Genomic DNA, 14491 nt, shown 5'->3' on the forward strand with positions numbered 1-14491 from the left:
ACCCCCCGGTAGGGATTCGTTTACACGGAACAAATTACACATTTACCCGTGCGTAATAAAGCGGTACGATGTGTACGCTAACTCGATAACTCGCCTCTTACAGCCAGCGAACAGTCAAGAGTGGAATTTATGGGTCGCGCGACACGATTCCGAGCCGGTGGGACGAGAGAGAGAACACCGTAAAGGTGTACCAGCTACCTTCGGAGTTAACGCGATTTGCGGGCCGCGTCTTCGGGGTCTGGGGCTGGTCTAAGACCCGCTTGGAAATCGATGGAACGGGCTTCCACCGGAACTTCCGACGGAGACAATGGACGAACTAGAGCCATCCGTTCATTTGTCGCCTTAAAAGAACCCCGAAGGTGTTACTCTCCGAACCGTGTCCGCCACCTCCGGCACGCCGGAGTCTTTTTCGCCGTGGTACCAGAGCCGGCCGGGATGCGAAGAAACGCGAACGAACCCGCTGGACAAATGTCCACGAGAACTTCCGAGAGAGTTTCATTAATCTTTCACGCGACCGCTCGTTGCCGGGGTATTGACTTTCCAGCCATTTTCGTGCGACAGCCTCGCGGCTCGTGGTCGAAATTCTGAATGAAAGGCGACGGTAAACGCGGCTGAACAATCTCGGTTAATTGCCTTTCAGCCGGTCAAACTAAATTCGAGGTCTACGGCCGGCCATTATGCCCCCGCGGAAAAAAAGAGGACCGACCCTGTGCGGCGACAATAAACTATTTATCAAACGCTGATTAGCGGCCTCGACTAACCCGCAGGCGTCTCGACCTAGCTTCGATGCGAGCTTGATTCTCGTTTAGCAACGGCTCGCTAATGATTCTGCCTCGACGCGAAATCTAACCGTATCTTTTTTTTTCGTTGATTATTATAGGTGGCCTAACGTGCCCGCGAACGTTAAACTTTGCTATTCGTTTCCTCCTCCGACGTCGCCCGTGACGTGTTTGTCTTTTATCCCGGCTACGAATAAAAACTTTAATTACGCAAACAACAGCAAAGTACACGGACATAAATTCCCGTCGTTCTCCGCTTTTTTAAAGACGGTAAAAATATTCGCGCGATGCACTAAAAATCTTTTGATGCGCTAGCTATGTAACTAGATACGTAACTGGACTGTGGATTTTGTACGATTGTAACAAAAACGAGAGGTGAAACGCAATACAGCGATGCTATTAGAAGACATAACGATCTCGTTCTATTATTTGTAACTCGCTGAAATTATTCGAGACGGGAAAAAACGTTCGAGCAGCTCCTGTTGCTTGTAACTAATGCACAACATTTTTATCCGTTGTTTCGAATGAAATACAGTAATGTCTCCCTTACTGACGCTCAGTTTGTGCAGAGAAATGGACAATTTGGGAAGAGGTGGTATGATTATTTCGAGCCTTGCAGCTCGTTTTTATAATTGTTGAAAATCGGTAACTACAAAAACGAGTCGCAAGATTCCTCTTCTCCAGATTATCCATTTTAGTGGACAATCTGAGCGTCAGTAAGGGAGACATTACTGTAATTCGAAGTCAATTGTCGCGGGAACGAAATTCTACGCGATCGTACGACAAATCGCAGTGTCTACCAATTAGAAGGTACTTCGAATGTACAGACTGTACAAAATCAAGACAAGCTCGGTACAAGTTCGAGATAATCGCTGTACGTGAAATCGTTCGATCCTACGATTTTCATATCTCGATCGGAACAAGTAACAGGGCTATTCGTTTAAAACGAGCCGCACGGTAGCCGCGGCGATAGCGTCGCCGTGATTTTATCTTCGGCGTCCTTTCACCGGCGACTATAAATCAAGGTTGATTCTCCTCGAAAAGAGGAATCATCGGGTCGATTCCGAGCTTCGACGATCGGTCGACGGATCGGTCGAACGTTGCCGACGTAAAAAAAAACGCAATCCCGTAATCCAACGTGCGTCGGACACGCGCCGCGCTGGCCGATGGAGCGTCGACGCAGTTTATAAAATTTACGGTCGGTCGCTCGTAAAGGAAACGGTTGAATTGCAGACGACGTTGACGCGATCGCGGGCCAGTGGCCGGTTTCGTTTACCGACGGAATAAGCGCCGCGAACTAATGATATTATTGCTTAATCAGTGTTGCGCCGCGGCTATAACGCGGCCGGCGAATTCATCGATTGTTTACTGTTTTCTGACCATACAGGCGGCCGTATTTTTCGTCGCGATACGTACACCGGAATTTGTTGTTCGGCAGACACGAACAGCACCATCGTATGATAAAAGTACCCAATGTGCAACACTTCTCCGGGGGTGAAAGATTAAATCACCGATTTTATCGCAACCGAGAAGTCTTATCGTTGAATATTTACGTTATTGTTCGATAGATCGACGCGTTCGTATAACGTAATGAACTTTGAATGTTTATTCGACACGGTAACAATTTTCGCGAGCTGCAAAAATAGATGAAAAAAAGCAATTATAATTGTAATTATAAAGAACAAGGTTCAGAACTGTCGGTAGAAATTTTACGTTCGCTTTCGTACGTTCTATCTACTATTTATCGTATCGTTTGAATCGCCGTTTCAAGAAGTGGTGTCGCAATCGAGCGACGTTTCATAATAGGTACTTTTACTTTACACCGGCGCGGCGGCAACTCTAATCGGTCTAATCAGGCTCGCGCGAGCGGATTATCTCTTGGCTCTCTTAATTCCTCATCGTCTGGCGTCTGCTTCTTCTCGAAGGTCTCCGTTTACGTGTCCCAACGACGGTGGAAACGTTCGAATAAGGTTCCCGACGCGATCGTTATCCTCGCGACCCGTTCCAACCCCTTTGTCCCGTTCCACGGTCTCGGGTTTCCCGTGCAATCAGTTTATAACCAATAATTCCAGGTGATTTTCGCCGATTATGAGCCGATGTAAATCAACTCCTCGTTAGAGGGGACGAACGGTAGCCGGGAGTCGCGTCGTTTCGAATATAAACCAGAGCGAAAGGAGAAGGCGTGGACGGAAAAAGGGGAGAGATCTCGCGGGTTTTGCAAGCGCAGCGGAGTCGCCGGATGAAGAGTGCGCGATTATTAGCTTTCTCCTTGCAGTTCCCCGCCCGGTGGTCACCGCCCACCGCTTTCCACACCCCCGTAAACGGATTATAGGAGCTTTGCCCCGGAGCTCTTTCTCTTTAGCGAGAAACCCGCGGCGCGGGCCACGACGAGCGCGTCTTCGCCGGAAAAGAAACCGGTCGATCGGTACGCGCGACTCCGCTCTGGGCTCGGCGCGGAGCGGCGTGTGGCCGCGGCCAACGGAGCCAATTCGGGCCAATTTAATCCTGATTCGAGATCCGCCGTTCCCGGAACGGAAAATGAAACGCGAAGGCCGGGCGAGGCTTCAGCCGCGCCTCTCTACTGCCTCCTCGGCCGGGCTCCGCTCGTTAACGTCGGGTTAGCAGCTATCGCGCGAGCAAAAAGGAACAATTCTATCGGAGATGGTCCGTTATCGGAGGACCGAGTCGTTTTAACGAGAGGGATGAACCGTTTCATCGGGACTGTGTTGCGAATTCGAGACTCGCTCGGAAGCCGACTCGAGCAGCGAATAATTTCGAGCTGTTGCGCGTCGCTTTTCTTCATTCTCATTTCGACCAGGACGACGTTTCGCGGATTCCTCCGTTTAATTATCCGCTGACAGGATAAATAACCCTTCGTGCACGCAGAAACGTATATCTTGGATTCATGTTATCAGTTACTCGAACGGATTTATCCGCGAAGCGGCGAGTTACGCTTCGAAATAGATGTCCGTTTTAAAAAATCATTCGTCAAATAATGTAACAGTGAAAATTCTGTGGCGCATCGATCGTGTGAAACAAAAATGTTGAATCTTTAGGGAGCTTTGTTACGTCCTCTAACTGCGATGGTTACGTTTTTTTTAGAAGGATCGCGGCGGAGGTAAAAATTAGTACTAAATGATCTCGCGGTCGTTGAGAGTCACGGTTATCAATTATTACACAATTGGTGGAACAAATAAATAAGCGAAACTTCGTTATGATTTACGAGGTATACGAGGGTTACTCGCGCCTTACTCAACTGAGTTTACGCGTCTTTTATAGGCACTAATCTGGCAATTAAGGTGTTAATAGTTTGCCTTCGCAAAGAACTCGTATCTTCCTTTATAGCCTCGATTTTGTATACCTGTGATAGCACCGTAACGAATATAGAAATCGCATAGGAAAAGAAAATCTCAACATTTGTTTTTAATCGCTACGGACGAACGGTAATTATACCCGGCGCGGCGTCAGATTATATCGACTTATATATAAACACAGTTAATATATATTAATTAAATTCTCACCGTCGCGTATGTTCCATAAATTCAAATACTGCGAGATAATGCCGTATTCAATTTTTATGATCGCAGTCGCGAACTTCGCGGCAATTTGCTTACAGAGAAGAGTACGGCGAGCTTAATACTTCCGATTAATTGTAACGAACATTCGAATAAGATCGAACACGAGCATCGCACAGGGAACGGTCGAGAGTACCACACAGACAAGAATATACATATATGATAGAACGACGGATATGAATCATAAAAAGGAGACGAAACACGGTAGAAGATTCAATTATTAACAGCGTGGACCTGCAGCCTCTGTGAACCGCTTTTCCGCCGGTTCGCTCTTTGGGCATGTCCTTTCAGCCGCCGCATATTAAAAACGTAGATTGAACAACAAATTTTTGGACGGAAGAATTCATTGGCTTCCCAAAGTGAAAAATCCAGTGATACGAGATCTTTTCTCTTATCGCTGGAATGCCTGTCTTTGTATAAAATAAAAATTGTCTGCAAAATGCAGGAAATTGACGGGCAATTAATTCATTTTTTAAAACTCGAACGGCTGACGTTTTTAACAGAAATATGATAGAGCGTACTTCGGATCATTTATAATATTATTTAACAATCTCTTCGACATATTTTTTGATGTAACTTCCCTAGAGACGTTAGGTTTTCTAAAGACCTTAATGAAACATGTACAAATATTAATTAATTTTCAGATACTTAATAGTCAAATAACAATATTTATAGTCTGAGACCAAATGGACCCGTGGTTGAACATAATACAATGAATTATCATGATTAAGAATTTATATTTAAAATTTATATTTTATTTTGATTATTTACGCACAAAACTTGCATTAACTTTTATAAATAGCCTCGGCACTGGGTTATTCGAGGAACTATTATGCTACGCTCACAATTTTCATTGGCGCCGCCGTAATTTAAACATTTCGCGGATTACGGTGATCAAAATGTCTCGCATAAATCCAGTTTGATTTCTGGGCTAAAGGCGCCGGTGGCAAAGCGTCGATTCGACTTCCGTCGATTTGACACGCTTCGAAACGGAAGAAGCTCATCAGCGTTCTTCGAGCAATTTCCCGATCGCCGGCAAACGCTGCAGCGGGACAGGACGCAGAAGCAGAAGTTAAAGAACGAAATCCCGCCGACGCAGACTCCTCCAATTATCGCGGGGCTTCGCGGAGCGGGCGGATTTCGAGCGTAATTTCGCCGAAGGGCCCTCGAAAATCGGTCGAGATCTCGGTCGGTTTTTGTTCGTCCGGTCGGTCGGCGTTGTTCCGAAGCGCGCAGCGCTTCTCGGCGGCCCGAGGAAACTGAAACGTCGTTCGCGGCCGAACCCAGCAACGCGCCTAAAGATAACGCGATTCTCGCATCCGTCTGCGGAGGATCAACAACCCTGCGTATTTTTGGCGAGACGAGGTGGCCAGAGATCGCGAGCATAGGCGTAGGAAGCGTCGCGCCGCGCCGCGCCGCGGCGTATCGATTCTCGGGGCTCGGCGGAACGCGATGCGCGCTCTCTCTCTCTCTTTCTCACCCGCTTCCACTCTCCTCTCTCTCTCGCTCTCTCTCGCGCTCTCTCTCTCTCCCTTTCCGCCCCGTGTTTCCGCGGCTTTCGTGAGACCGACGATAAAATAACTCGGAGTAAACTGCGAGAGAACAAGCCACCGCGCCCTGGGCCGGCCTTTATTCAGAATTTTTTAATTACTCGACGAATAAAAATCGCGCAAAGAATACACCGGCGCCGGTAGTTTCAGAGATGGCCGGCTGGTTGGTCTCTTAGGATGGGGGAAAAAGTAGCAGGAAACGGGAGACCGGGCCCGCCGTCCTTCCACCGCCGTGACCCTTTTTAAAACCCCGGACAAAAATGTCGCATTGTCTCTCCTGCGAGAAATAACGTTTACCTCGGGCCAGCCAGTTGCCTCTGAATCGGCCGGTACCGGTTTCGAGGATACCGCAACTCCTCCCGCACCCGTCACACCGCATTCGTCTCCCTCGCCGCGATTTTTGTTTCCCGGATCCAGCGCGCGCGAACCCCCGCTCCGCGACACACGCCGCCGCCGAAACTGCTGATGAAAAGTGGTAACCGGCTCGGCGCCAATGCTGAAAGGGACGCGTCTGCGATGCCGCGCGCGCGACGCGTCTGCGTCTAAATAGAAAAGCCGCGGCGACTGTTCGTCTCCGCCGCGCGCCGCTCGTCCGCGGGAATAAAACACCCATGGTCATTATTTCATTTCAATTTAAACGCTCCGTAGTTAATTGTTCGCCGACCGCTCTTCGTCCCGCGAGCAAAGCGGATAAATCACGGGAGGTGTCGAGGCCAATTCGGAGAGTCGGACGGCCCTCCCCTCGCCTTAAAATATTGCTGGGCGATGCGCTCTAATTGCTCGACGGATCGCCCGTTTTGCGAGGAACGTGACTTTGGAACTGTTCGGTTGTGCCAACAAAATTTACCGACCCGATATTGATTTTAGTTTCCAATTGATTGAGAGAGTTCTAGTTGACTGTGCACCAAGTATTCTTGGATGTTCTGCATAGCAAGTAACTAAAGACGTCCCGACAGCTGCTATAATGCTTGAACCGATGTGTACAGGGTGTCCCAAAAATGTCTCGCAATCCGGAAATGGTGGATCCCTTAGGTTATTCGAAGTAACTTTTTCCTTAGCGAAAATGCAAACCGCGGCTTCGTTTACGAGTTATTAATGAAAAACGCCAACCAATAAGAAGCGAGCTCTGCCGACGCGAGGCGGTCGAGCCAACGAGCGCGCGAGGCCCAGCTCCGTCCATCGGCTCGGCCGTCTCGCGCCAGCAGATCTCGCCTCTCATTGGTCACCGATTTTCGTTGATAACTCGTAAACGAAGCCGCGGTTTGCATTTTCGCTAAGGAGAAAGTTGCTTCAAACTTTCCGACTACGATGATGTCCCATGATTGGCAATCTGCAAAAGTGTCGATTGATTTTTCCTTAGCTTTTTAGCTAGATCTGTCATCGATAGATCGCGCTTTTCATCTATTCGTGAGAAAAATAAGTAGATCAACATGCCAAAAAGTAGCCGCTGTACCTTGCAATTCGCGCAGACAATTTTTATTTTGCGGGAATATCTGCAGCTCGGTGTTAAATGTTTCAAGCGAACGGAAATTTCAAGAAAATTTGTAGATTTTTACATTTTTCGAAGCTTGACCGTATAACCGATCTCGGATAAAAGTGAGTTTTTTAAGTCATGTTTAAAAGCCACTTTCAAGCCATTTAAAGAAAAGCCTTAATTCCGGGACTCGGCGTATACGTACTCGGAGACAGGACGCTCTTCTTGCGAATTCCGTAGTTGAAATATATTTTCGAGCGCAAAGGGTTACTCTTAACGGAGAAGAAGCTAACCCGGAACCGGGCCAAATGGGCGAGGCTCGGGCGACCGTGCTTTCCATCCAGCTTTGTTGCGATCCATTTTCAGGAAACGCCGTCCGCCGGTCGATAAATTTTTATCAGGTCGGATCGCACCGCGTCGCCGACTGTAAAATGGGACTGCCGGGTACGCTCGGATTTTACGAGGAACAATGAAAAGGTCCTTAGCTTCCTTTAGGCGGTTATCTCGTCTAACGACGTACCGGAAACCGGGACGCAAGAAGTTCGCGTACGCCGAGGATTGATACTCGAAAGAAATCCGATCCCCGGCCTCGTTATCAAATAAGAATCCATTGTCTCGTTACCGACGCGCGTCTGACGGGACTAGACAGCCGCCACGCTGAATTATTCCGCTAACGTCCCCGGGAACGGACACGGAAAGGCTCTCTTAACTTTTGTCCTCATTATCCGGCGGATTAACCCGTCAGGTTCGTCCGATTATTCCGTTATCCCGGCTAGCGGGCTTTCGAACGCCGGGGTCACCGCGATTGTTCCGCGCGGGTCGGACCCGCCGTTTCTCGCGATTATCGCGCTCTCCGCCCTCTACGCGTATATCTTCTAACACCGGAGAGAGAGAAAGAGAGAGAGAGCGTTCTACTTTTCCCGCAGGAAATTTTCCGGCGAGCGTTCGAAAAGCGGGGAAAAATCTCGACTCGTCGCCGGGCGAGCCGGAGAACGTCGATCAACGTCGATCACCCGGATCCTCCTCCATATCGAGTGGAGCGGTAAACGCGACCGAAAATCCGCCTTTCGTACCCGAAGCTTTCGTTCGCTCATTAAATCGGCTCGAGAGAGCTTCGGTACGGAACGCGCGCGCGATCTTCTCGCTACGAATTTCCATTCGATCGTACGTCGCGATAACCGCACGCGCGACGTCTATGGACGCGCGCCGCTGCGAACCCGCGCGCGGCGTGTATCGATACCGTTCGAGCAAGATTCACGCCTACTCGATTATTTGCATACATGCAATTCTTATCGCGGATCCGACGTTCGAAATGCTCCGTTCCAGCGATGTTCCGGCCGATGTTCGTGCGCTGGGCGCCGCGCCGCACGGAGCGCCCCAGCCACCCCGGGTGACGTCGCGACGCGATAGAAACGCGCGGCCCGAATTAGATATTCACCGACAATGTTATCAAGCGACATACGCGCGTCGCGCAAACACTGAATAAATCGAGCCGCCGTGTATTATTAAGGTACGCGCTGCTATCGATCGCGTTCGAACCGGGAACGGGGCCGCGAACGCTCGCTCCGACGAACGCGACGAGAGATCCAGAACCGATATCGAACCGCGGTTTCACGGATCGCGTCGCGGAACAAGATCCCGCGCGTATCGACGGCCCCGCGACGAGTGCACGGAAACGGAAATCGAAACGTAATCGAGTTTCTTCACGGAGGGGGGTCGAAAATGAACGAAAACCTGCGAGGGGCGCGCCGCGAGATCGTGTCGATCCGAGTCAGATTTCTTTCGCCGAACTTCTCCGATCGCTACGTTCGTCTGCCGCGGAAACTTTTGCTTGCGACTCGAGCATTCCAAAAAATGTCAATTTTGCAGAAACGTGGTTCCCGCGGAACAAAGCGGAGAAGACGATTGCAGCCCTTACGGCGTAGGGGTTGGAAGTTCCGGGGGTAAATTGTTCCGATGCTAATATCTTTCGAATAAAAAAGAATCGCGTTGTGCTTTCAATTGTTTTGAATCATTTCGCAGTCACTATTTTCTTTGCCTAATTCAATTAGGCTTATAAATCAAATAACATATTGAGCGTTAACTCAACACGAACATTAGAATTGCATTCGTAACTGGCGAGTATAATGGAAGAGTCAACGAAACCTACAGAAAATTTCCAATAATTTCAAAAGAATTGTTACATCGTATCGATATAAATAGTAACTAAATAATCGTTAAACCAATTTTTCAGAATTTTTTAACTGTCGGTCTTCGATTTTGAAAGAACCGTTAGAAAACCGTGGATAAAGCGTTAAGAGACGATATGTTACTTGAAAAAATATTACAATACGCCGAGGTCCGACTAATTGCGATGATCGATGCTCGGATCGCTCGATGAAAATAGTTTCCGCGAGAGGGTTGCTCGCAGGTAACCGGACTACCGTAACAAGATAAGTGCAGTATATCTTAGATTTACTTTCAGCGAGAGGGCTGTAAAATACCGTAAAGGTTTAAGGATAAAATATGCAACGCGGAGAGTCTCTCCACGATAGAAACAACTTCCGTATTATCTTGGCCAGCTTCTCCTCGGTCCTCGGGACTCCGCCTCGTTCCACCGTGAAACGCGTACACACGGAAATTTCGAAGCATGCTTCGCCTCGTGCCGGGCCGGCGCAGTCAGCGCAATTTGCTTCTCCCTTTACGACGCGTTTCAAACGCACCGGGAGAAACCAATAACACCTGTCGAGAGAAATAACGAAGCGACGGAGCCAAGCGACAAAGGACGAAGGCGAGCGCGCGCGCCCGCGTCTTAGAGATCCCGAAGGAGTTTCCTGGAAGATGCGGGACGGTCTCTCGCCTCTCTGGCCTCTCCGGCCTGGCGGCCAGTGATTGGGAAAACAAAGGATCGCGGATCGATGCTCGAACGAGTTTTCGGAGAAGCTGTCGCCGCGCCGGCGTCGCCTCGCTATCGGCAGATAGCCAATAATGAGAAGAGCCTGGATAGGTGAGAATTTTCGCGGACGCACTCAACGGAGGAAATAAGTTGGCTCGAAGGCATCGCTCTCGAAACGACGTCGGAAGTATCGATTTCCAAATACCGGCTTTTCTGTCCGCGCTGCTTCCCACCCCCCGCCGATCGTACCCCATCGAGGAAACGATCTTGCTTTTATTTCGCCCTCGGGACCTGGATATTTCGTTACGCTGGACCGACACGATGGCGCCCGTTCACCTCTGTCCTTTTCTCTCTCTCTCTCTCTCTCTCTCTCTCTCTCTTGCTCTTCTTTCTCCCCCTGTCCATTCTTTACGCCGTCTCGCAGTCTCCGCCGGTTCCTCTTCCTTCCTTCCTTCCTTCCTTTTCCGCTGCTCGTCGAGACAAAGCGCGCCGGACTCGCGCCGCTACCCTCTCGATATTCAAGCTTTCGAACGGCGGCGCGGCGTGACGCAGAACGCGATGAATTATCGTCATTAGCACACCATTCATGACAACCGCCTGTCTTTGACCATGTTCTCGATATTTGACACTCTCGTAAACGTGCCGCAGCAGCCAACTAGTTTCAATGAATTACCATCGGATCGACATAATTGTAACCGCGTCACCAGCCCTAACTCTATCTCCGTTGTCGTTCAACGTGACGCGCGCGTCCTCTCTTTGATTGATTTCTGATCGACTACCGCGCGTTCGATGATCGAATTGTACCGTGTTAATTGCGGGCTATGAACCAAAAATTTCGGTCACGTTGGCACGCGGAACGTGCCGAACGCGACGGAGGGAACAGGGATACTTTTCAATCTTTTAGCGCACTTACAGCATTAATTCGGTCTTCTTTTAAAATGTCACTTTATCAATTCCACCGGATTTGCATCGTGAATTATGTAGCGAATGCAGTGGCGCCACGTGTTAAATCTTTCCGGATATAGAACCGCGTTGAATTCGGTATCGCGTTGTCGATAATTTATGCATCGATGCATGTGCAACGTGTAACGTTTCATTTTATCATCCGCAATATTCTGTGGCAATTATGGCGTACGTTGATTTCTGAGATCGGATAAAGAAGCGTATTAAAAGTGGTATCGTCGAACACTCTGATCGGATTTATTCGAACTTCGTACGATTATTGTATTACGGTATATGCCTGAAGGGAAGTTTATTAAGAAATTTCTCGATAAAACATTTCACCGTGCATTTTCTTAATGAGAAGTTCAACCAGTTACGCTTTGTCCGGTATTCAAAGTGCCGAAGCAAACGCAAGCCGAACCGGGTCTCTGTTTTATTCCTCTGATAAGATTGCCGACGAGGCAAACATATTTGTTCATAATAGCAACTTCTATAAATTCTCTAAGCAACTTTCTACAATTTGCTAATTAAGCGAAGCGCTCGGAAAAATTACAAAATAAATGACAATATGATTAGACTCGGGCATTGTTCGAATTGTTACGATTAAGTATTTAATAAGCATTTAATAAATACTTAATCTGCTTGAACGTACATTACGAGGCAACGTTTGAAAAAAAACGTTAATTGCAATAAAGAAACACTTTATAACCTGTGATTTCTGTTCAAATCGATTATTATCTGTACAGTAATGTCTCTCTAATTGACGCTCAGATTGTCCGCAAAAATGGACAATTTGGGAAGAGGAGATACGATTAGTCGAATCATGCGGCTCGCTTTCATAGTTACCGATCGTTAACGACTGTAAAAACAACCCAAAAGGCTCGAACAATCGTGCTTCCTCTTTCCAAATGTCGCATTTTCGTTTCCAAGCTGAGCGTCAATTAGGGAGAATTTACCGTAAATTCTTATTCGAATAAAATCTGATTCGAACGAATTCTTATTCGACTAAAAACTTATTCGGATAAATTTCTATTCGATCGTACGTTTATTCGACAGCGTCGAATAAAATGTTATTCATTAGCCTTTATGCATCCAAATTTTGCCTAGCCGTGGTTTATATTATATTACAAGCATATACACGACGATTCCGCACGATGCTGAAGAAGAAGTTCGAGCAAAGGGAGGCAGAGTTTCGCGACCGGTGGTTATTTAACATCGGGTAAATGGCACGCATCCGGGGCTAAGTTTCTATTTGGTTCGAGTTAATTTCAAGTTCGAGATAAACTTCCAGGTACACTCCGGCGAATTAACGATAGCGTTCGTGGTTCGTAAACGTTTAATGTCCCGCTGTGTTTTAACGTCGTAACGTGTAATATAATTTAATGGCACGGTCATACGTGACCCGTTACGAGCGTTGCGACGGATCCAGACTCGTCCAAATTGTACTCTGCTGCTTCGTGATATCCGCTGCTATCTTCTCTCTATATTTCGTTTCCGGACGCAGCTAGATGCTGGCCGGATCGAGGCATCCAATTACTCGTCCGCGCACGTTGGTCGTAGAAACGATTGATCGGGCTGCTTGTATCGCGTGAAAATTCAATTCCGATCCCGGCATTAATTTTTCAATCGAGCGTACATCGTGTAACTCGCGCGAATCGCCCTGTAATTCCCCGTTCATCCCCGGACTATGAGTATTCGCTGTTATATTGTGTTGCTATGGGTGTCGGCGCGCACGTGTGCGAGTATACCTGCGCGCGCGCGCGTGTATGGATTATAGCTGGCTAGATAGATGAATTTTATTCTTCGCGATCGATGGATCAACGTCGTTTCACCCGTTGTCCGTCGTTTGTTCGACGAGGACGCGACGAGCTTGTTTCTCTTCGGCGAAAGATATCGTTTAATTGAAAGAACTTTAGTTTTCGTATACTCGATTATCGTCGTCCGAACATAATTATCGCCGTTGATCGATGGATATCCGATATAAGCACCGCGGATTAAGAACCTCGGCCCAATTTGTCCGCGTTAATCTGTCCACTACGGTAATGTCTCTCTAATTGACGCTCAGAGTGTCCATAAAAATGGACAATTTAGGGAGAAGAGAGACGATCCTTGCGGTTCATTTTTATAGTCACGAATTGTCAACAACTATTAAAACGAGCTGCAATGCTCCATTTGTCCATTTTTGTGCAGAATCTGAGCGTCAGTTAGGGAGACATTACTGTACTAGCTTTGCGATACGCCGAGATAAATCAGGCTAGTCGGCGCGAATAGAATGGGACTCGAAAACTGGTCGTAGTTGTCCAAGTAAATCATGCTAGTTATAGGCGACCATTTGCCGTTGTAAATATAGTGACTGTTTTAATATAAGCTGATCAAGATTGACGCGAGTCTATTCTCTCGTTTCTGCCTCGGTTACTTTCTACAATCCGTTTCGCGGATAGAAATAATATCGATGATCATAACTGCCGGCCGCTTAATTCCAAACAGATTCATCGCATGCGGGTACTACGAGCGAAATGGGCGACCATTATGAGAATTAATCTATCTCTCGAATCGGTTCTTCCAAGGCAGATTATAATTAATTTAGAGAATACGGAACAGCGTATTACGAGATGGAAGTATAAACCGAGATTAATAAGGAACAAGATCGTTCATCTCCAGAAGCGAAATAAAACTCGCGCACCGAGTCGAAACAAATATCGTCAGCGAAATTTCGGTGCCGAATTGAAACACGATTAAATTCATTTAATTATTGTCGCGAGAGATTTGATTATAAGTTTCCATCAGTCGTATACACCGATAAATGTCCGGATCATGCTCTCGGCTGACAGGGAATATGGGCTCCCCCCGTATGTCTTAGAAATCCATGCTACGTATATCTATGTATACTATCGCTATACTTCCGCTCCTCGAGGTGCTGGCCATTTTCAAATATTAGTTCTGGAAGGAAGGAATCCGTGAATCGCATGGATAGCTCAATCCGAGGACCGGTTCAAAGATACTCGAGTCCTCGTTTCCGTAATTCGATTGGCTTTCTAACCTGCAAAAATCTAATATTTCGAGGTACCGATTCCAATCGGGTAAATGTTGCTAATATGAAACATCTCGCATTCTCGCGTTACTAATATTTAATATTTATTCTTGCCAAGGGTAAATGAATAGAAATAGGTGTTAATTCGTACCTGGTGTGTGCTCTTTGACGAATCGAATCAACCTTTTGTTCTCTACGTATCCGGCACCTGCAAAAAATCAACGTGATTAGACCGAGCATATAATTGCGAACACGTGTTTAAAAT

General features: G+C 47.5%; 1 protein-coding gene across 3 annotated transcripts in view; it reads right to left on the reverse strand.

The window, feature by feature from the left end:
- The window catches only part of LOC117217765 (irregular chiasm C-roughest protein), a 263272-nt gene that overhangs the window by 180739 nt on the left and 68042 nt on the right, over positions 1 to 14491 (reverse strand). For all 3 annotated transcript variants that reach the window (XM_033465597.2, XM_033465596.2, XM_076527481.1), the window contains exon 2: positions 14378 to 14434. In XM_033465597.2, coding sequence (XP_033321488.1) covers positions 14378 to 14434 — 57 coding nt within the window. The remainder of the gene's footprint in view (positions 1 to 14377; positions 14435 to 14491) is intronic.

The sequence above is a fragment of the Megalopta genalis genome, unplaced genomic scaffold (assembly GCF_051020955.1).
Source record: "Megalopta genalis isolate 19385.01 unplaced genomic scaffold, iyMegGena1_principal scaffold0023, whole genome shotgun sequence".
NCBI classification, from domain to species: domain Eukaryota; kingdom Metazoa; phylum Arthropoda; class Insecta; order Hymenoptera; family Halictidae; genus Megalopta; species Megalopta genalis.